The sequence below is a fragment of the Dryobates pubescens genome, chromosome 3 (assembly GCF_014839835.1).
Source record: "Dryobates pubescens isolate bDryPub1 chromosome 3, bDryPub1.pri, whole genome shotgun sequence".
Lineage (NCBI taxonomy): Eukaryota > Metazoa > Chordata > Aves > Piciformes > Picidae > Dryobates > Dryobates pubescens.
In genome coordinates, this window is record NC_071614.1 from 32,888,912 (window position 1) to 32,912,000 (window position 23,089).

The 23,089-nt window shown below is 39.6% G+C and overlaps 1 protein-coding gene across 2 annotated transcripts in view; it reads left to right on the top strand.

Moving 5' to 3' along the window:
- The window catches only part of CLIC5 (chloride intracellular channel 5), a 71,224-nt gene that overhangs the window by 38,846 nt on the left and 9,289 nt on the right, over positions 1-23,089 (top strand). For both annotated transcript variants that reach the window (XM_009905297.2, XM_009905298.2), the window contains exons 2-4: positions 7,278-7,387; positions 7,690-7,815; positions 9,166-9,272. In XM_009905297.2, the coding sequence (XP_009903599.1) occupies positions 7,278-7,387; positions 7,690-7,815; positions 9,166-9,272 (343 nt within the window). The remainder of the gene's footprint in view (positions 1-7,277; positions 7,388-7,689; positions 7,816-9,165; positions 9,273-23,089) is intronic.

The following is a 23,089-nucleotide window of genomic DNA, read 5'->3' on the forward strand; positions in this document are numbered from 1 at the left end:
CCTACTAGATCAGCTTGCTCAAGTCCCCACCCAACCTGGCTTTGAAAACTTCCAGGGTTGGAGACTTCACAACTTCTCTGGGGAATCTGTTCCAGTGTCTCACCACCCTCATGAGAAAGACTTTCTTCCTAATGCCTAATCTAAATCTAGCTTCTTTCAGTTCTTTAAAGAAAGCAGAAAAGGTGATGGAACAGCATGAGACTATTTACCTACATCTAATCTGAGGTTTTCTAAATCCCAACTGCATGTGTCCTGTCAGAGTTCTCAGGCGTCACAGTTTATTTCAAAAGAATCTGTATTTCACACAGAATATATATAGTGGCCAGTGTTTCTAACTAAAAAAAGAGATACATTTATGCATGTTAATGACCATGTATGTAGCTATGAGGACCTCAGCTGATGCAGCAGATGAATCTGCTGTGCACCAGACACACAGACCAGCTTGGGTCAACTGATCATTAACTATGAACATCCTAAGCCATAATGAAAAGATCCCGAGGAAGAAGCTGATTCCATCTCCTGAAAATGCTGAATGTCTCATGAGTACAGATGTATCTCTCCCAAAACTGCAGAGATCTAAGAAGTGCAATGGTAGTTTTTTGAGAGTTGAGCTCTGCTGACATACTGCTTAGCCAGTTTCAGCGGAGTGTAAAATGCCAACTCCTTGATAATTGGCCAGCGATGTGGAGCAAGTTAAGCTTATGTGCATCTATAATGTATGTCTGTATGCATGCCAGACTTGGACAACATTTTAGCTGGCTTTTGGGGAGCCAGCTAATGAATTTCACCACTTCCTTTTTGTTTTGTTACTACTATGACTGTCTTTCTAGCAAATGGTCTGCTTTTATGTGACTTATATGCACATGGTCCATTTCCATGTGTTGTGTGCTTAGGAATATTTTTCTGCTCTATTTTGCCCTCCCTTGGAAGGCTGCTTCTCAGAGTTTCTCCTAGTGAAATGAAATCTCAGAAAAAGTCCAACAGTGTTAAAAAGCTGCACAGTAAATTTCTTATTGTTGTTCTAGGCTTCCTTTCAGGAAAATACTTAAGTATGTGCTTAAGTCCCGTTGAAATCACCAGGACTTAAGAACATGCTTAAAATCAAGCATAGAGTTCCTCTGAATTGGGATGCATTTCAGCACATGCTTAAATGCTTTCCTGAACTAGAGCCACAGTCAACAAGAGTGCCCTATGATACACAGGACTTGTGCTACAAGATTTACTTCTTACTTTAGACCTACCACTGCTGCTCTATGAATATACACTTAGTTTGCCTCTCCATTGGTGGCATTCCAAATAGCTTACTGGCTTTTACATTTGGACAAGAAGCTGTAAAAGAAAAGAGAAGAGAAACTGGAAAAAAAGTGATCCTTACTAAAGCAATACCTTGGCACGTCTGATCTCATGTTGCAGCCAATCATTTTTCCCTACAATGGAGAATTGTGCTATTGTGTGTGTGGTATAATTACTAAGGCAGATTTTTGGTTTTTTTTTCTCTAATGGCACAATAAATAGGATATTTCCTGGCCTGCTCTGAGTTTCCAATGGGATTTTCACTTCCCTTTTGGATTCTGAGAGTAAGGAGAGTAAGTGTCAAAAGGCAGGCGCTTTCCCAATTTTAAAACAAAGAGGGTGTAACTGTATGAAATGTGACTCCAGATTTTGATTATAGAGATCATGAAATCAAATCCTTCCTTAATCCTTTCAGGGAAACATTGAGGTGAATTAGCCTGCCTGCTTTTATTAACTGGTTAAATTCCTTTTGAAAAAGAAATGTGGTTTAGTGTCATCAAAAATATCTCCCTGTCATCTCCAGAGGCTGAGGGTTTGTATTGGTTTTCCAATGGCCTTGTCAATGCCTCTTATGTTACATTCTGAACGTCAAGACCTGTGGTACTTTGCTTTGGCCAGCACTTTCATTTTAAGCCCACATGACTTCAGCATGGTATTGAATACTCAGCAGCAGATTCAATTGGTTAAACCCATGACACTGCCTCATTTGCCTCAGAGGCTAAGAGAGCACTAGAACATTGTGCAGAGTGGCCTCAATTTAATGACAAATGACAGGAGGAGAACAGATAACCCCAAATACATTATAATTTCTCTGGAAAGACACACAGTGCTTTCCAATATGCAACTCTTTCCAGTGCTGCCATTTTTAAGCTAAATGTCTAGCTATTATCAATGATGATATATTTCTTTAAAGCTGCCATATCTGGGGCAGAACTGAAAATGAAACTCACACTGTTTCCCCCCCGCTCCATTAAGGTTAGCTAAAATTAGTTAAAATAACATACAGTTGTCTGTGTGCATTGCAGTCACTGTGCATGTACCAACTGGAGTACTTTTGGAACAGGTGAGGAAGTTTATTCCAGTTATTTCATTTATAGCAAAGTATTAGCTTGAACTTGAGAAGATCTCCCTGCTCATGTAATTCTGCTGTGCTGTGGATGGAGGCTCTTGATAACTGCCTCTGCTTTACAAAAGGCTTGGCACAAACTCATAAAATCATCGCTGAGACCTTTTTTTTTCTCCTGCTCCCCACCTCAGAAACTTCCATAATTTTGTTACTCAGCAATATGTCCATACATCCTCCACTTTTACACACAGATAGCTTTAATGTTTAATTAATTAATTAAAAATAGCTGAAGTATTTGAGAAGGAGCACCTTAATAATAAAGGAGAACATCTTGGTCAATCCTTGCCATTACTCAGATAGAGAGAAGCAGCTGTTATGACGATGGGGGTTTCCTACAGTAATTATACTGAGTTCCAGGGCACGACCTTGCATCAGCTGAAGTACTTAAACATCTGGAGACTTAGTAGAAAGGTTTTTTTAATAGTAGCTAAACTAATAAAAGTAAGCTTGTGTGAAGTGATGGGAGTAGAGCATGCTATTTCCAAGATGCAGCAAAAATGATTCTCTACAAATTGGGAGACGTTATTGCAGCCTTTCAATATGTAAAGGTGTCCTGCAAGAGAGATGAGGGCAATCTTTTTAGGAGGGCGGGTTGTGACAGAACAAGGGATAATGGTTTTAAACTAAAAGAGGAGAGATTTAGATTAGAGATAATGAAGACATTGTTTGCAATAAGGCTGGTGAAATACTGGCATGCTTTGCTCAGGGATGTGGTAGATACCCCATTCCTAGAAGCACTCCAGATCATGTAGGATGGGGTTCTGAGGAGCTTGATCTACTCATAGAGGTCTTGCTCATTGCAGGGGATTTTAGACTAGATGACATGTAAAAGCCTCTTCCAACCCACAAATTCTATGGTTCTGTGATAAATTCTGCCTCCATAAACTCCAGGGTTTTCTGTTGCTTAGGTCCACATTCATCCTACCTAAATTCAGTTGCACATCAGATTTAGTCAAAGGGAATGGTGGCTAGATTTATCTTTTACATGTGCACCTTGGCATTGCCTGCACAGGAGACCTTCCCTTAGGCACCTCAGTTAAACTTCAGTGAGTTGAGCACTGGCCAAAGATTTTCATCCAGCAGATCCTCAAATCTGTTTTACTCTTTCACAGTCATTCTGAGAATTTACCTTATCAGGTGAGGTCCTTCTCCCCAGAGAGAAGTAGGCTCTGAAACCCTTTCACAGCTTTGGGACTTACAGTGCGGTAAAAGACTCTTATTTCTTTGATCCTCCTGCCCACAAAGGCTCAAATCTATCCCTAGCTGCAATCATTAAATCAGAAATATCTGGTGTTACTGGCAGGGAGAGTGCATATATCATCCCCTTGCTCCTTTTTTATAAGTGGTTCACCACTTTTGCTGTGCTTCAGGGAAGCTACATGAGAAACCTTTTGAGCTCATTCGTGAATAACAGCAGGGATGAATAGTGTTTGTCTAGGTTGTCAATCATTTGTTCTTTTCTTTCCATCCACTGTTTGAGTTCTTGATCTTGATGAAGGTATTATTTAATTCCTGCATTTCTGAGCCCTTGAACTTGGTCAGATACATGATAAGCTTGTATTTAGGCACTGCCCGGGTGCTTTAAGCAAGCTGTTTTCCTTTGAAGCAAAGAGTGACTAAGCCTGGAAAGTTCTCTGTTCTTACTCATCTCCTCCTTGTAGTTAATAGACTTCACAAGGAATCTAGAGATGCTCTGATAAGCCTTTGAAGTTATTACCTACTAAGGTTTTGCTCTTTCTGAGTGCTGAACATTGAATTACTGACTGCTGTTAGAGGCAACGAGAAAGGATTCACTAAACCGACAAGAGCCTTGACCATAATTTCTGCAGAAAAAGAGCTGTATTTAATGGATAATTTGTGTTGCTGGGGAGATTTTGATCCCGCTCTCTCCTCTGTCACCAGTTTGCCTTGTGATTTGTGGTACTGTTTTCAGTTATGCCAGTCACATGAGATCAAAACCCATGAGTCAGACTCCACCCAAATCATGAGCCTGGCTTCCAGATCCAGGAGCTTTGAACAGAGATCATGTCATACTTTTTCTTTAGTTTATCTTTAATTTCTGGAATTTCCTCTGTCTATTCCCAATGTGTCTCTAGCAATTAATGTTTCCCACTCTTTTGAAAATGTTGGGAAGATATTTTGACCATTTGGGGCTCTTGGAGGCCTCGTTTGACCTGCACAATTAACTTTACTTTTGATCTCCAAGTGAATCTTATTTCTTCCAGACTTCACATCTTTTTTTCTGCCTCCAATGACTTCTGCATCCCTTATCCTGACATGACCCTTCTGTTTCTTCCCTGCCATTCAGCTTCTGTCTCCCCAGTTCAGTCCTCTCTGGTTTTGAGAGTTTTTTTGACCATTGCCCTGCAGGACAAAGAACATGTTAAAAGGTACAGATTTGGGTAACTCTTAACTTTTGTATGAGAATATATAATTGAAGGAAGCAGGGGAATGGTTTCCCTCAGACTCCTGAAAAAGTTGATACCTGCAGCACAAGAAGTGGGCAATGAGGACAGTCAGGAGATTGTCTCTGTGCAGAATGGAGACCTGTAGGAAGGCCAGAGCTTTCATGTTATTGTGAGACAAGAGCCCTTTCTCTCAAAGTATTTGCAAGACATGGCAAACCAGGGTTTTATACTCACATCAAAGGGAGTCCGGTGAAGAATGAATTAGAATCAATGAATTTATAAGCCAGGCTAAATCCAGAGAAGGTAAGATGAGAATCAACCTTTTTATCCACACTCTTTTGCACTTTAATTCAGTCATTAATCTGTTTTCTTCAAACTTTAGGTTTGCAATATATTGTTTGTAGGCTCAGTTAGCCAACCCCCTTATGAATGATAAGATTATGATTGAGATGGTGAAAAAGCTAAGGGGAAATGTGGCGTCATAGTGCTGCTTTTGCCTCTTTTCGGGAAGGGTAAGAAGCAAAAAGTTCTCAGCAATTGTTTTAACAGCCAAAGCCAAAAGAACAAATGTGACTTTGCAGTAGTTATTGCACACAATACAGTGGTGTCTGGTATTTCCATGGCAACATTGTCATTGTTTTGCCATGAAATTTGCAGAACAGATTATTCAATTAATACAATTTTGTGGAACTAGACTACTCACACCTCAGACAGACAGAAAAATGTGTCTTCTGTTACTCGTCCTTGTGCCATACCACTCTTTCACCCACAATGTTTGCTGATTCGTGCATGTGCCATATTCCAGGCATGTTGCAGATGCATAATTTCAGGTAAAAGTGCAGCCAAACTGTGCCCCCATAACCAAATACATCCCAAGTCTGAACATTTGAAGCAGTTTCTGAACCAAGATTAAAATTCTGTAGTCCTAAACTTTATGATGGGTTGTCTTCAAGCCTTTACTCCACACTCTCTCCATATTTTGTTGCATAGGAAATGTGGAATATGTCTTTAAACCCAGAATCATTAAAAAGCTGTGTTCAAGACATGAGAAAGATTCATGATGCCTACCAGAAAATCTTTCAGTTAAAAATTTCATGTGCAAGGCCTGAATTTGTCGCAACTGGACACATCTCAAAATGTTTCTAGTTGTGCTGCTAATGTTGCACAGAATTACAATGATTAGGTCAATCACCCAATTATGCTGGCAAATCAGTCATAGTATTGCTTCAGTTGGAAAAGACCTTTAAGATCACAGGATCCAACCCTTATCTAACTTTACAAAGTCTGGTGCTAAACCATGTCCCTTAGCACCACATCTCTGCATAGAAGCAATTCCTTCTTTAAGACAGAGAAATGATACCCCACAATTTGAATATTAATAAGATAAAATTTGTGAGAGCAAACAGAGCAATTTAATATTTTCCCCAAAGGAAAAGGGCATGTATTTCCTTAGCTCTTTCATCAGCTGTTTTGAACACACACTGTCTTCATAAAATACAGTTATGCAACCCATGTGGGTCAACAACAGAAGGTTGGTTGCTTCACCAGGATTATAACAATCTTTTAAACACAATGGTACCACAAATTAAAGTGGAAATCTATCAAAACCATTATCGTCCTGAAAGCTTTGGCCACAAGAACAATTATTGTAGAAGGATGTTGTCCTTGGACACAGCTTTGGCTCAGTTCAGCGAGTGTTACTTGTATCCCTCCATGGCTGAAAGTCAGAATTTGCATGGCTAAGGACCATAAATTTTTAGAGGAAAAAATAGGCTATTTCCTCAGTGCTAACACTAGCAGATTTTTATTGTTTTTTAGTGGTTTGTAGGCAACTCATTAGGTATTAGAGATAGGAACTGACTGAATGTGGTGGCTGAAATCTGCCTGGAACCTTAGAAGGATTCAGATGAAGAATTCTGTCTGGGTGTGGTTGTTTGTATATGAAGCTGTTGCTTTACTAGATGTAAGCAAGAACAGGTGAATGTCTGGAGTGCTTGGGTTTAGATCTAGATCTGAAAGTTGCCATTTTTGATGGTACAAGAGTGAAGTACATCTTAAGATCCTCTAGCTGCAGTCCACAGACTTAAATAGAGCAGAAAACTTGCCCTGAGTTTTCTAGTATGGCCATGAATCTGGCAGTCCTGTAATCGCAAGAGTCATCGAAACAATATGCAGCCTTCTGGATGTTGCTTGCCATTGGTGAGGTACACATGCCCTTTACCCTAAAATGCCTTCAGAAGAGGCATCAGATTGCTTTCTCAGGCTCATTGGTGAAGGCTGAATCCTGGAGCAACTTCACTCTTGTGTTGATGATAAACTATATTAAATAATAGGCACTGTCAGCTATTTTTAAACTGGTTATTTTTCTTTCAGCATCCAGTTTTCCATCTTGGGGGAGGCAAGTGACTGACAAGTCTGAAATCTATTTTCCCTCTCTTTCCATCCCTCAGGCCGGTATAGATGGAGAAAGCATTGGAAACTGCCCGTTCTCCCAGCGTCTCTTCATGATCTTGTGGCTCAAAGGAGTTGTGTTCAACGTCACCACAGTTGACCTGAAAAGGTACAAATTGTTCAGTTTAGTTGAAAATAGTTATATGATCCAGTATTTCTCTATAGAAAGGCCCTACTAAGTTCAGTCAGATTTGTATCTAGCCAAGAGGGTCTGTGGTGCGCAACAAAATAGCTGGGATTCAGCTTTGGGTGTTTTTTTTCACTTGTGGAATGTTTTTATATTAAATAGGGTGCTTGAGGTAGATTCAAAATCTTCTAACCACAGGAAAAAAAATTGTAGGAACTATAAATATCTGTGCAACTACCTGATCATAAAGATTAGTGATTTAATGACTTTTTCTGTCTCTGCAGAAAGCCAGCTGACCTACACAATCTGGCTCCTGGGACCCACCCACCTTTCTTGACTTTTAATGGAGAAGTCAAGACAGATGTTAACAAGATTGAGGAATTCTTGGAAGAGACTCTTGCACCTCCAAAGTAAGAACCTGGGATTTTTTCAGTCAATATTCCATTTCCTAGGAATGAAAGATGTCCTAAGAGGAGTTCCTAAAAAGCACTCTTTACTTACAGGAGTAATATTTATTTATGAAACTTAATGGCTTCAGTGAGATGACTTCCATGTGCAAAGGTTACTTGCATGACTAATAACTGCAGAATGTTTTCTCTGTACACATTTCAGGATGCCCTTGTATGCAGAATTAAGGAGACCGATGCTAGAAAAATTTTGTAGGGATCTGGTGTCCACATTTTACAAAGCTAAAAATAACTTGGAACGGATGCCAGGAATTGCCACACAAAATACATGTGCCAGGAAAAGCATTTTACAGCAAAAAAGGGGAGGCTTCTGAGCTGTATGGTGTATTGGAAAGGTTGGAAAGGGAACTGATTACAAAGTACAAGAGGAGGCAGAAAAGTGATCATTATTCTAGTCAAGAATAACAAGAGCCCATGAAAGGAAGTTATAACTAAACTCATTCAGATTAGAAATAAAGCATGGATTTTTTCACTATGAGTGATTAACCATGGGAACAAGCTACCAAGGAAAAGTTTAGATTTACTAGCTATGCCTTAGTTAGTCAAATGTTTTGGACTTAATACAAGAATAATGGGGGAGGGGGGTGGGGGTGGGGGCAAGAGTGTTAGTGAAGAAGGTGGGTTCTTATTTGGACCTTAAAAATCTATGAATCAATGAAAATTGGCTTGGTTCCTCAAGGAATGTTTTACTTCCACGTCAATCAGCAGCTATAGACCAGTCCAGAGGCAAGAGATCAGATATTTTAATTTTCTATACTCTGGTTGAAGAACACTGAAGGTGGTAGGAGTTGTTAGTTTGTGTTGGTCTTTCAAATCAGTATACCCCTTTGCACCAAATGTCTATCAAATTCAATCGAGAGACCGAAAACTTTATGCTCCTTTGCCTGGGTAATGCCTTGCTATTGCATACTGCAGTACATTTTCACTGTAGGGAATAGATACAACTGCCATTTGTGATAGAGAGAGTTGGCTGCCAAACTGCCCTTAACCTTTCTGGAAATTTGTGCTTCCTTCTGATTTAACACCACTGTATCTTGGATCACAGCAACATAAAGCACCGGTGCAATTTGCTTTGTCATGAAGCCATCCCATTGTAACTAACTGAGCACCTGCCTTGACCAGCACAGCTATTATTAAGAGGGACTTGCCAAGCTGTTGGTTTGAGATAAATGACACCATTAAATACAGTTCCTTGTACAGGGCTTTTTTTCTTTCTTCTTGTAAGTTATATTTCTACTCATCACTGTTGCTGGTAACAAGACATTACTCTCTGCACTGTTTCTCCCTTTTCAGGTACCCCAAGCTGGCTGCCAAGCACCGGGAATCAAACACTGCTGGAATCGATATATTTTCCAAATTTTCTGCATACATCAAAAACACCAAGCAGCAGGATAATGCTGGTGAGTAAGATTATTGCCAAATGTGCCACAGTGTCTGTGTCCTTAGAAATGGCATGGTGCTATTGTAAACTTTGTCCATATAACATCAGGTACTGCTGCTGACAAGCATGAGATGGTTGCTTCAGTAGACTCAATTCACATGTCCACAGCTGAATTAACTATATCTATACTAATAAATAAAACAGGCCACAGTGTGGTTGGTGGCCCCATTACCAACTGCCATGTCATGACTTCTGTCCATACAGCCCAGCTTCTTCACCAGAAAAGGTGGAAGTGGCTTGAAGTGGATGGCAGTTTGTGCTGTCCCCTTTACTCCAGATTCCTTTCCATTCAGTGAAACAAGACTTCAACTAGTCTAAACTTTTGTTGCTCCATGAGAGTGAATGAATTTACACTGCCATATCCCTTGAGATAATCTAGCAGAATATTTGCAGTCACTGGTGAACATCTCACCTTAAATTGCTAGTTTCACAGACAGAGACCCAAGGGGTGTTAAAAACAACATGTGCTCATGTCACATCATATATCATATCATATCATCATATCATATCAAATCATATCATGTCATTCACAGAAGACTGGATTTTTTTCAGGTTCCAGCTCTGCCACAGATTTAATCTGTGTGATTATATTTTGTTGCCTGGGGCTGACCCATGATATGAAAATGGGTAAATGATGATTTATGTCAGATAACAATCTGCTCCTTAATATTTTTGAGTTGTTAACAGAAGGAAGTAATTATAGTGCTTCACTTCCATGGGATGATAAAAGGCTAATTTTCCATATAATGCTGGTGGGTTGCTCAGCTAACCTCTGTTGGAAGCTGTAAAAGAAAGGTAAGTTAGATTAAATAGGTATTACAGTAAAAATAAAGTATCTTGGCCGTTTACAAGGAATTTTTATAGTCTGCTCTGCAACTGTAAACCTTAAATTTAACTGTGCTGTCCTTTGCATCCTAAAACAACCACAGGTATCTCTCCATATGCATAATCCCAATGTGTTACTTCTCAGTGATTCTGAAATATGTAAACCCCTGAATTCATAAGGAGTGACAGCAGCAGCCACTAATAACTGTCCTAGAGAAATTTGCATCTGGTCATAAGCAGAGCTTGAATTCAAGGTCACTACCTAGAGATAAGGAGCCTAACCTTGCGAAGTGCTCATGATCAGATCTTCACATTTTTACTTGTTGCAGTGTGATTTTAATGAGAGCTTTCCCTGGTTTGGCCAAACAAAATCTTGGTTTAAAGTAATCTCAAAGATGAAAGGAAAATGCTTCTCAGGGACAATTAAGCGCACCGAGATTATAGAAAAAAAGAGTTGTTCAACTGCAGGAAAGCAACAGTCTTTGTTCTCTGCAAACATCCTCTCTCCATTCTGTTATCTGGTTCATGCCCTTGTGACATCCAGAAACATTTCTATCTCTGAACATACTGAAACTCAGCTTTCCTCTTAGAAGTTTTTAGCTTAATTTTTTTGCAACTGGGATGCTGCAGCTCAAGGAGACTAAAGCAGAGACAAGCAGAGTATAAGCAGTACATACATGTTCTTTCTGTCAATGGAGTAAGGTACCTGAGGACCTTGGCGTCCTTGGGAATATGAGTGCAGATTATGAGATGTGAGAAGTAGACATCAATGTTAGCAGAGTACTTGTCTTTCTGTTTTCAATGGCTAAGCAGGAATATATTTTTTCCTTAACCCAGGGACATTTTAACCCCTTTCTTATCCAGTTCATATGAATCTACAGCAGTTATTCTGAAGGCTGATTTGCATGGCAGGTGATGAGTTAATGAAAATGGAGTTGTGTTAGATATCTTGAGCAGTGAAATGACTATGTGACAAAAAGAAAGGACAGCACCACTGTATACTATTTCCTAATGAACCTATTTTTTTTTTTTTTTTATGTGGGGGGGAGGGGGAAGAGGGGAGAATTTGATCTGGTACATGTCATTTTGCAGCAGGTTCTGATGCATTGTCTTTCCTATATAAAATTGGATGTAGTTATATCACAGTATCACTAAGGTTGGAAGAGACCTCAAAGATCATCGAGTCCAACCTGTCTCCACAAACCTCATGACTAGACCATGGCACCAAGTGCCACGTCCAATCTCCTCTTGAACACCTCCAGGGATGGTGACTCCACCACCTCCCTGGGCAGCCCATTCCAATGATGAATGACTCTCTCAGTGAAGAACTTTCTCTTCACCTCGAGCCTAAACTTCCCCTGGCAGAGCTTGAGACTGTGTCCCCTTGTTCTGGTACTGATTGCCTGGGAGAAGAGACCAACCCCTTCCTGGCTACAACCACCTTTCAGGTAGTTGTAGAGAGCAATGAGGTCACCCCTGAGCCTGCTCTTCTCCAGGCTAAGAGTTCTGTAGTAACAAAAAGCATTTTAGAAATGTAAATTGTAATTACTTAGGAGAACATACCCTTCCCTGTCTTCATATGAGCAGGTAAGATCCAAAAAGAACAGAGGTTGCTGCTTGTGGTCATCTTAAAATCTGTTATACATCTCAGGTCTCAGATGAAGGTATTACTTGTCTCAGTCATCCTCTGTATCAGCTCCTAGCTCCAGCAGGCTCAAGTGTTTGGGCTAATCTGGCAAATCACACCCAGTGACCAAGAGTTGCACATGACCAAAACACAAAAATAGGGGGGAAAAAAAAAAGGTACTAAATCTGAACTAGAATGGAGAACCCAGAGTGCTATAAAATACTGTAAAAAATACTTTTAGTTCCCTTTAGTTGGGAATAGGTGAATGCTGCATACCAAACAGGCTAAAGCACCAAATATCAGGTTATTTGAATTACACTCGCTTAACTTGGAGAGAGAAAGGAGGTGAGTTTATTAATGCATGGGATATCAGGATGGGAATTTGCAGCATTAGCCTATCTCTACATGTGAGAAGTGTGGGTTAGGTGTAATTAGGTGTAATTATATACGTATATATATTTTTTAATTATTATTTATTCCCCCTCCCCCCCACCCCGGCCCCGGCATACTGGTGTAGCAGAGATCATGCAGTCTGCATAACATGAGCTCTCACTACAGCATGTGACTATTACACCTTTGCAGAAAAGTGACATGAAGTGGTTGGGATAATAAGGTTTATGCAGTATGAGCCAGTAGATGTGAGAATTAATGCAAGCTTAATGCGCGTCAAACTTAAACCCAAGCTGGTGTTCCCTCCAGGAGGGTTTATAGCAAAACCACGAGGGTCATGAAACAATGGTAGGCTTAAGTGATGCCATCACCAGACTATGTTGGCACAATGTTTCCTGTCCTGAGAGGTGGTACCACTGATAACAGAGTTTGTCCCTTTATGTGGCTAATTATTCCTTCCCCTCCTGGCCCCGATAGTGGAAAAGTTACTGAAGAAAACAAGATCTGTAGTTTATTGGTTTAGCGGGTGCCTGAGTTTTTGTATGCAAATGAACACAATGATACAATGTCTGCTTGTTTCTAAGATTGTGATACCCTCTGCTGGCAAATATGTGAATATACAAAGCAAGCGGCTTTACAATCAAGGCTGAAACATCCCCTTAACAAAAGAGGTTTCCGTCTATCAAGACGGTTTCACTTACAAATGCAACATCATCAAAAGAGAAGTGTTTCATGGTGACCTACTCAAAGTTTTCATGGGGAAAAAAAAAAAAAAAGATGTTTTTTTCTGGATGAGTTAAAATTTCTTTGAAGTAAAATGCTTTGACATTACAGAGAAAAATAGCACCCGTCCACACCCCCCACCCCTTTTTTTCTTTTCCTTTTCTTTTTCCTTTTTCTTTCTGGATTCGTGCAGTACTTCATTAGCCACACACCATTATGTTTTATGCCTGGCACAGAAGCAGGTGATAACCGTCTCTGTGAGTCTGTATGGCAATATGTTATTGATCATGATTCATTTACTTACCAAAGGTATTTGGCAGCTAGGCTGCCCCGATTTAATAGTTCCCTGAATTTCAGAGTCTTTTTTTCCATCTTTGTTTTTCTAACTTCTCTGTCTTATAGTATAAAAACGTTGAAAGGTTTGGAATGGGCTGGCGAGGGCTGTAAGCCCAGAAGCAAACATGCACATGCCATATCAAAGTCCCACCACTTTTAAGCTTCTTGAAAGGGAAGGAATTGATTCCAGACTCTCAGGATGTGGCAAGCTGTGTTTAAAGAAAGTGTGTGCATTTATTATTTCAAGTCAGTTCAATTACAATGGGCTTGATTCCTTCCACCCCCCATGTCACTTGATAATTTTATAACAGGCCACTCTGACAGAGTCATCTCCTCATTGCAAGATTAAATCAGCTTCTTGCTTCAGTAGCACAACTGGGTTCTTCACTTCTCTGGTCATTGCCACCAGGCTTGTGCTTGAAATGACAAGTGCTCGTTCACACAGGAACAAGAGTCCTCAGGAGAGTTTAGTGACTGTGGTACACTAGACCCTTGCACAATGTTTCATGGCCAAATGCAGAGGTTTTGGTTGCTTAGTGATTGTAAACAATATCTAGGAGATCTTGTCTGTGCACAGGAAAGTAAACCAAGACCTTGTAAGTTTACTTTGATTCTTTTGGTTGATGCTGAGCAAGTCACTTAAGTGCTGCACAGTTACCAGGGTAGAAACAATTTATGTATTCATTGGAGGAGGATGAAAGTTAATTAATTGGAATGTTGTACGTATTTGGTATCCTGCTTATTATTTCTTCTTGTGAGACTGTATACTGCAAACCAAGGGAACAATCTATAGCAACCACCCATTAACCATCCTGCCTAAACTTTTAAGTTCTTTGCCTCATAGAATGAGCCCTTTGATTTCATTTATGAGCTTAAAAAGTTGTTCCTGAATTAAGTTCTTAGGGGGCACCAGCTCCAGTGTGGGTGGGCGCATTCATTAGTGGCACGGAAGGATATTTCACTGTATGGCTCTTCAGAAGGCTCAGAGCTGGGAGACCACCAACATGACTTGATACAGAGGAATTTCCAGCCGTCTGACCAGAGGACTCCACATGTCTGGTTTGGATTTACATCAAGAGGCCAAAAATAAAAGCACATTTAAATCATTAACTTGCATGTGATTAAATGCCATTCACCTCTTTCAGTAGCTGCATCACACTTTGTGGTTAGGTGCATGAGGTGGGAAATGTCTCTCTTTGTGTGCTATGTATGTATGTGTACAGTAGACATACACACACAGAGGGCTGGAATTAAAACTGGCCTACATCACTTTTATGCTGTGGAGTTACTCCTGCTAAGAGAGAGTTAGATCCATAGTGTAGGTTCGTACACAGTCTGAATGGTGTACTCTGATTCTTTTTAGAAGTTGTTGCAAGCCTTATTAAGCAGAAAAGCAGTTCATTCCAAAAACCTACCTAGAACATTCATAGTTAAAACAGCTCTGGATTGCAACCCCACGTGGCACCTGAGCTGATGTATGTAGCTGAGGTAGGAGCTTCAGGATGCTATAGGTTACCCTGGTCTCCAGCAGCTGGATGGTGTAGGAGAGCAAAATATATGTCCTGAAAGCATCTTCGCACATGGTGGGGAAGGGCTGAGGGGTCATCTGTCTTCCTTCTAGCCTGGCTTCTCACATCCAGAGGGGTCAGTTTATAACTATAAATGTGATAGAGTTTGCTCTTGGTCTTTGATCCTTCTGGCCTATTGTTTGCCTAAAGGCTTCACACTCTGTTCAGCAAAAGTTCCTGGCAAAGCTCCTCTTGGCTTTAACAGAGAAAGTTTAAAAAGCTGTTTGAATGCCCTTGTAATTGATACAGAGTTTCCTATGACAGGGGTAGAATAATAAAATCATGGAATGGTTTGGGTTGGAAGGACTATTTAAAGGTCATCTAGTCCAAACTCCCTGCAGACATCTTTTACTAAATCTGGTTGTTCAAACCCCTGTCCAACCTGACCTTGAATGTTTCCAGAGATGAGCCTTTTGCCATCTCTCTTGGCAGCCTGTGCCAGTGTTTCATGTTGGATCAGACTCAAATTCAGGACCAACATTAATGCTTCATGCTTTTTGCACAGATTTTCAAGCTGCTGCATAAACATAGAAGTATAAATATATATGTGTGTGCATGTGTGATGTCTGTATGTACATTTGCTATTAATTTTTCCTTCCTTCTCTTTAGTTTTAGGACTTCTCTTTTCCACTACAAACCCCCACACTTGTCCAAGGTCTGGCACAAACTACAATTTGTTCTGTGCTGTGATGACACTAAGTTTTCTCTGTTATAAAACCAAGAAGGACTAGAAATAGCCTTTAAAATTGTTTCAGAGAAAAACACTTGCTTTCTGATGGAATTTATCAGGATGACAGATCTTTAACTTTGACATTCTGAAACACAAAAAAAGCCATTTCAGAACATTTTAAACATGTTTTTATGGCTCCCTCTGAGATGAATACTGCTGGGCTCATGGTAGCTAAAGTGCCTGGCAGCTTTACAAAACCAGCCCTAATAAAAAAAATACCCAGTCTTTAAAACATATGTAAAATAGCTTTTCTGCAACATTTGTGGTACATAAAGTACCAAATACATGTTGGTGAGTGTGATATAAAGCTTTTATTGCCATTCATTTGGGATGACCCATATAACTCACTCATGATATGTTAATAAAACTGTTCTCCAGTCTGTCTCTTTATAAAAACACACATACAAAGACCACTAAAACAGTAGTGATAGCTGTGTGTGCTAGCTTGTTAAGTAGTGCCACAAGTTGCATTTATCATCCATCCTAAATTGCTCTATCTGATTTCTGCTCAGTAACCAAAGACTGATTCTAAAATGCTCAGAAACAGCAGTTTGCAAAATAAGTTAGCTTGAGAAATAACTTTTTGAAAGTGGTGTTCAAACTCAGGCTGGCTGGAGGCCCAGAGCCATCAATATTCTGTCTGGTACCAGTGACAGCTTTAAGGACCAATATCTTTAGACCTGACAAAACTAAGAACTGATTTTGTTATTATTATTTTTTTCCATTGTAAGGAAGAGCTTTTCAGTTACCTAGACTGAAAACAAGCCATCATCTTAATCTTGGAAATAAATAGGTTTTTTAATATTCCTATAATTTTGGTGGTGGTCTCTCTTCTAGACCTTGCTAGTTAAGGTATGAAGATTTCCTGAAGGACGTGTGAAAAATACTATTTGAAAACAATATAAAACTAAACCTAAAACTCTGCGTATGTCCAGATGTGATCAGACTGCAAGCCCTCCAAGGCAGGGTCTTGGAATTCCTGATTAACAGTCCCAGATGAAGCCATTCTGGGAACAGTAAATATTTAGAGTTTTTTTTAATTTATTTTTGTTTTGTTTTGTTTTAATATGTGTTTATGTACAGAAAATTATGTAAAGACAACATTTTCTGACACGTCTCTGCTGAAGCAGCTTTGAAGGCACAGTATACCACAGAGAGGGAGAGAAAAAAATGAACAAAAGCCCCACAGGAAACCCCAAACAAACAAACAAAAGAAGTTAAAGACACAGAATATGTGAAACCCTAAAAAACACTTAACAATATATACTGAGGGCAATTAGATTAACGATATGGTCAAATTAAGGCACGTTCTCAAGCCTTTGCTGAATCACAGCCTATATGCATAGGCCAGGCCTAGACTAAAATGCAGGTAGTTGCAGGTGCTCTTCTTTAAGAGGGAATTATTTCCCCTGTGTGTTTGAATATTCCTCCAAGTGCTGCCGGCTTTACTGGGATGCTTTGTTCTGTTTCCCAGCCGAGCTACCATGCTCACACACAGGAGCAGTAGCACAGCTGGAAGTGGATTAGAGCAATCTGGCGCAGCAGTCCTGGGAGGAATTAAGTGCCTCACTACTGGAATGGGAGGCCTAAATTACATTATTATTTAGAATTGAGTTTTAACTTCACTGGTCTATGGTTTCTCATTGGTGAATAACTCCCTCACCCTCCCCATATGCTTAGTGCAACTCAAGTATATTCCTGACTTAGATGAAGTTATGACCTAATTCAGTAAATTTGTCTAAAACTTATATAATCAAATGTCCAGATTTGAGCACCCATCTGGTCTTACTGTCCTGAGAGGATTGTTGCATTTAGCAACTGTAGTGCAAGCTGTCACATGATAGAGAACCCAGTGACTGGCTCCTGGAAGTTAGTTTGCAAAACTGCTGACAACTTCAAAGGGAGAAGAATTGGCCCAGAATCTGTTTTTCCCAAACCAGACTTTTTGCTTTATGCATGCAAATAGTCTTCATAAAATAACAGGGATGAGAAGAATGAGACATAGATGAGAATCAATGTTGCTAGTTTTCTTTATTAGACCAGATCCTAAATAGTTGACCTTTAGCTGGGATTAAGGTGACTAAATGGGAACTGGAGACATAATTCTTGTCCAAATATTGTGGCTCTTCTGATTGCAGAAAAAAAATAATTCAGAATTTGACAGAGTTTGAGGCTAGAAGACCTTTCAGTTATTTTCTGTGATCTCCTACAAATAGCAGTCCATTTTGCTTATTGAGCAAATTTCAGTATTTCACCCTTTAGCAGAGAAGTTGTTTTCCATCAGAGAAGAGAATAGGGGAAATGGAAATGTCTTTGGTGCGTGATATTGCACCAAAGGGGGAAATCTACTGGATGAGAGATGCCCAGCTGATGGCAATAGGTGGTCTATATTCTGCCCTGCAGGGGACAGTGAGCCCTTGGTGATTCAGCTAGTCATATATTTCTGGACATTAACCTGGTATCAGAATGACTCTGAACATCTACTCATCAACACTTCCTGCACTACTCCAAAGCACTGGTCCAACAATTCCCATCTCTAAAAGAGATTAAGCTGAGAGCCGTGGATACGTTTCATGACATGTCTGATTAATTTTGTATTGGGAGAAAAGGTACAGTGATTTTATTCAAGCATCTTAGGTCTTGAAGCATGAGATATAATTACAGTCATTTTCTTAATGCTCATTAGCACATTCCTTGTAATGTTAATGGTGTTACAGTCAATCTACCTTAGTCCTTCTTCAAGACCTAAAAGATAATATTGGGTATTTTAAAGTGCAATGATCTGCCCATGCAACTGTATCCCACTCCATCCCAGTTCCTCCTATTTCTGCCAGAAATGGATGAAATCTTGCCTTTTCCTATTCTTATTATAAACCCTCCAAGAAATAAGTTCTCCTCCCATCTCTCCTTGTTTGCTCCTTAAACAGTTCATTGTTTGGCAACATGGAAACTGAAATTGTTTGACTTCCATCAATTACATCTTTTTGTGCCTTTGTCAGCAAGACTGAAGAGCTCTTTCACACTTCCCAGGTGTTGTGTCCATGGGTGAGCATCTGTGCGCATTGTCCTACAAGCCTTCTCTCTGATATGGTGAACAAAGAGCCTCTTCAAACCTGAAATTGTGAGGCTTGTTTTCCAGTGCTTAAGCCTTGTGTTACTGGTCCTTTCAACCAGTAGTGTAGTTTCCAGTGCCTTCTTTAATCGGAGACACCAGAAATGGTAAAAATGTTTTTAATATTTGTGGCAGCAATAGAATTGCAACAGAGAGAATATGAGCTCCCTACTAGTGCTTGAAATTTTTTCATACATCCAGCTATAATTATAATTATTTCTGCTTCTACTTTTTTTTTCTTTCTTTCCAGAGAGGTTAAGTTGAGGCATAGTCATGATGATCACTAAGTCATTTCATGGGGCTTGTAACAAAAAACCCAAACCTCTCAAAAGCAGAGAAACAATGGGAAAGACTTAAGATATGAGTCATTTGTAAATCTCATCTGCATCTGAGTAACAATTTTTGTACACAAAGGGCAGAAAATGCTGGAAACATTACAACAAAACAATTTCAGACTGAGATTTGCTGAGTGAACTAAGGGATTTGGGAACTCAATAAACCTTAAAACTTTATCCTCAGGTTCTGCTAGCTAGGTATTTCTGGGTTTCCTTCTCCTGTACCTTCATCCCTCCTGAAGTTAAGTAACATAGTTCAAATTGTTGGAGTGTAATTTGGATTATCATAGTGTAAACAAACCCAAACTTTATTCCTCTACATGCCTGGGATTGAAAGAAATTCATATTAAAGATGCAAGTGCCAATGGTCTGTATGGGAATACTCTTTACTTAATAATTAGAACACAAGGGGTCCCCACAGCACTGTTGCTAAAGCCCAGATGAACTCTCAACCAGGTGCAAACTTTACTCTTTTTTTAATGCAGAGATATATATTTAGTTTTTCTTTGTTAGTCCCACAATCATCTTGTTTGCTCTTTGGTAATGAAACAAAAGTTTGCACTCTAAATAAGCATAGAGCATTTTAAAAATCAAGATACTGGAGTGATAATCTCGTACTACAAGTACATAGGTTTATAATCTGCAGGGTTTGATTAATTTTTTTTAGGGGGGGTGGGGGCGTGGGGGTGTGTGTGGCTTTTTTTCCAGTTTTCTGATGCAAATCAGCTGCTGCTTGTGTGCAGTTGGTTTAGGGACACCTGCACAAGGCTAGCATCACAGAGGTCAGGATTAGGCCCTCAGGGACATGCACTAAAAATGAAGCTTGTCACTTAAGTGCAGCTACAGACTTACAATGATCTGTGTAATGCAAGTTAGATACTGTTCTTCCTGGGGCACTTGTAGGCCAGTAGTTTTACATTCACTTGCTTCCTGCCCTGGGGGTCTCTTGGACTCCTAAGAGACTTGGAAATGAACTCTTCTTTTAGTGTCATTTGAACACCTGGGTTTTCTTCTTCAAAAATAGCATTTGAAGGTGCTCCAATTGCATTCTTCATGCTGATGTTACGAGTAATACATTTATGTCTTGTCTCCACTGTAAAATTGAATAAGGGAAGGAAGAAATCTGAGGGGTTTTTTTCAGGGTACAACTAAAGCAAGTCACATTTTCTAGATGCTTGAAAAATAGGTCTTTAATTGTCTTTTTAAAGATATTATTGATTGCTTTGTTTAACTAGGTTTAATTTGAGAGTAGGATAGATGGGTATCACAAAAACAGGATGATGCCCCTTTCTGTAACATTTACTGTTTAAGGCCCTTGAAACACAAGTCCGTGGCTGGTGTATTACTACTTTTACCAATGTAAGCTGTGTGGCTGAAGAATGCTATTATCCCTATTTTGTATATAGGAAATGGGAAGGCAGAGAATGTATATGAATGTCATGAAAACAAGCTTGAAAAGAGACTCAGGTCTCCTAAATCCAAGCAACCTCTTAACCCTTGAATCATTGTGCTCTGGTCTTAAGAAAGGATACCTGGGGAATCAAGGTCTCAATGTCTTGGAGACTGAGAAATACCTTCTGTGGAGTTTTGACAGGTTTGTCAAAATATCATAAATTTTTGAGATGAAGTTTTAATTGATCACTCCATGTCATAAAGGATTTGTAGGTGGGAAGGGGGTGAAAAGGGAAGGGAAAGGAAAAGGGGTGATAAGGGAGGAATCATCTCACCTAAATGTATCTAAAAACATTATAAATTAGTCATTCAATAATCTTGGCTTCTTTTGTGACCAGTGATTTGTGAAGAGCAATTTAGTTTATCTTAAAATGTGGATCTAAAGCTGGACAAACTTCCTTTAGTAGTGCCTGTTTTTCACTGTTATTTATAAAGGAGACTTGGATAACTAAGTTGGACTAATTGCCTAACACTCAGAGGCTAATCAGGCGGGGTGAATTTTATCCATAGGTAAATCAATAGATTTTTGACGTGTCTGCATTTCTAATGCTACTTTGGGTGTCCAACAGGTCTATTTCAGCTCCGTGTTCTTCTGAGTTGTGGGTGAAGTGCTCCTGGGGTTTAGCATCTCAGTTTCTCTCACTGGATATATATAGAGCATACCTGCCAACATATGTGGAAAATATGTAATTATGTATGCCTGGTTTAGACCATGTCTGAGAGGCAGCTTATGACCAAAGTTGTGTTGCCATCTGCTTTTGTACGCCTGCGTTCTTGTGACTTATCCCACCCTGGGGTTGTGCTCACATGAACACTGAACAGGAATAAAGTCTCTTTGCAAATCCCAGCTCTGACTGATTTGAAGGACAAGTATGAATACCTCTCCTCTAAGGGAAACTTCTAACCAGAAAAGTAGGGTTGAGGAATAAGATAAACTAATCTCTTATACTTCTGTTTATGCATTCTGTGTATTTGTTGATTCATTCATTGAGTAGATGCAGACAGATCACAACTTTTCAGCATGATTGTATGGGCATTTACCTTTATTGTGGGAACATGCACAAGTCTCTGTTCCAGTGAATACTGAATTATTTATCTAGAGTGGAACATCTTTAATAGGAGAGGTGACTCACCCTAGAAACTCCCTTTTTGCCCAGAGTATCCAAATGCCTTGAATTCATGGGAGTGTACAACCTCCATCCTTGTTCTCTGCATTTCCAATGGCTCTCGTAGTGACTGCCCATTCATTTGCCTTTTGATATAGACACTGCTTGGAGCTGGGGATTTTACAAGGCAGAAATATTCCTGGGAAGGATGTTGCAATACTCAAATTGGGAATGTACTTGCCCTTTGGGGAGTAAGCCCTAATATATAAGTAATTAAAAAAACCAACACAACACACAACAGGGAGCTATTATCCTACATCACTTTTGTGAACTGTGAAATTTTATTCAAAGGGTAGGATTCATGTTGCCTAACTTACCTTCCTGACAGTTAAGTATTTAGTCTGAGGTAGTCCTTTAGGCTCCATCTGTAATTCAGGTGGTAAGAAGGGCATGTATGGAGTGAGTCACACCCATTTAAATCAGATGTTTCAGGCAGTGGGAAGGAATTGCCCACCAGAGATAAGAGAGGGGACCTACATAACCAGCTTAGCCGAAGTAACTGTCTCTTAAATGGCTAAACATAAAAAAATCAAGGCAGCACTCAAATCCCAAGGGAATTGAGATCGCAAGGGGGAAGATAAACTATTCAATATGTAATACAGTGGCACACATATTGCAGTCACAGCTCCTCCATGTAAGAAGGATTAATCTGTACAGATTAAAGTTACAATACTCTGTTGAGCCTGCCTGGAAAAAAAAAAAAAAAAAGGCAGGATGGAGAAAAAAAGACAGTGAAAATATGAATCCTTGGTCTTTAATCAGGCTGTCAGACTAGTAGAATGATATTATTTTCTTACCTTAAATTGCTGTTTCTTAGCTGGTTTCCCTCTCCTACCAGAAAACAGTATTGGGTCTCATATAATATCAAACTTGGTGAATCTGGAAGTGATCAGGAAAGGTGGTTTGTTTTTTTAAAGGAAAAATAAATCCAGATTGTTTGTGTGAGACTGTGAATATTTATATACTGTTCCCCCTTTTCCCTCATTGCATATTTCACCAAGTTCATTTGCGTGTGTTATGGGATAAATCTTACCATAGGGCCGTGGAAGAAAGCAGTAAAAAAAACCCCATCAATCAGTGACCCAGGGTAGCAGCAGGAATTGTTCATTTTTGTGCATGGCTCATTGTTTCTTGAACTTACCTGGGCTTGACAATTAAGAAAGTTGAAGTTCTGACAAGATCAGTCTCAGGTGGTTTCAGGTGACAGCTACAATAGCCATTATGTTGCTGGGCTTCAATGACTTTGAAGCCTTGTTGTCACTGTGCTTTCAGTGGTACTCACTTATGAAGAGAGCCCCATATATTTCACTTCAGCTTCAAGAATATATTTTGTGACAAAACTTTTATATGACAAAAATGTCATGGGTGGTGTGAGTAACCTGAATTATTAGCAAATGTGGATTGAATTTGGTGAATGATGACTTGTTTTGGGAAGTAAAAGTATTTTTTCCTAAACTTACTGAAATAAAAGGGGTTTAAATTTGGACAATTCATGTTAATTTTGAAGATTGC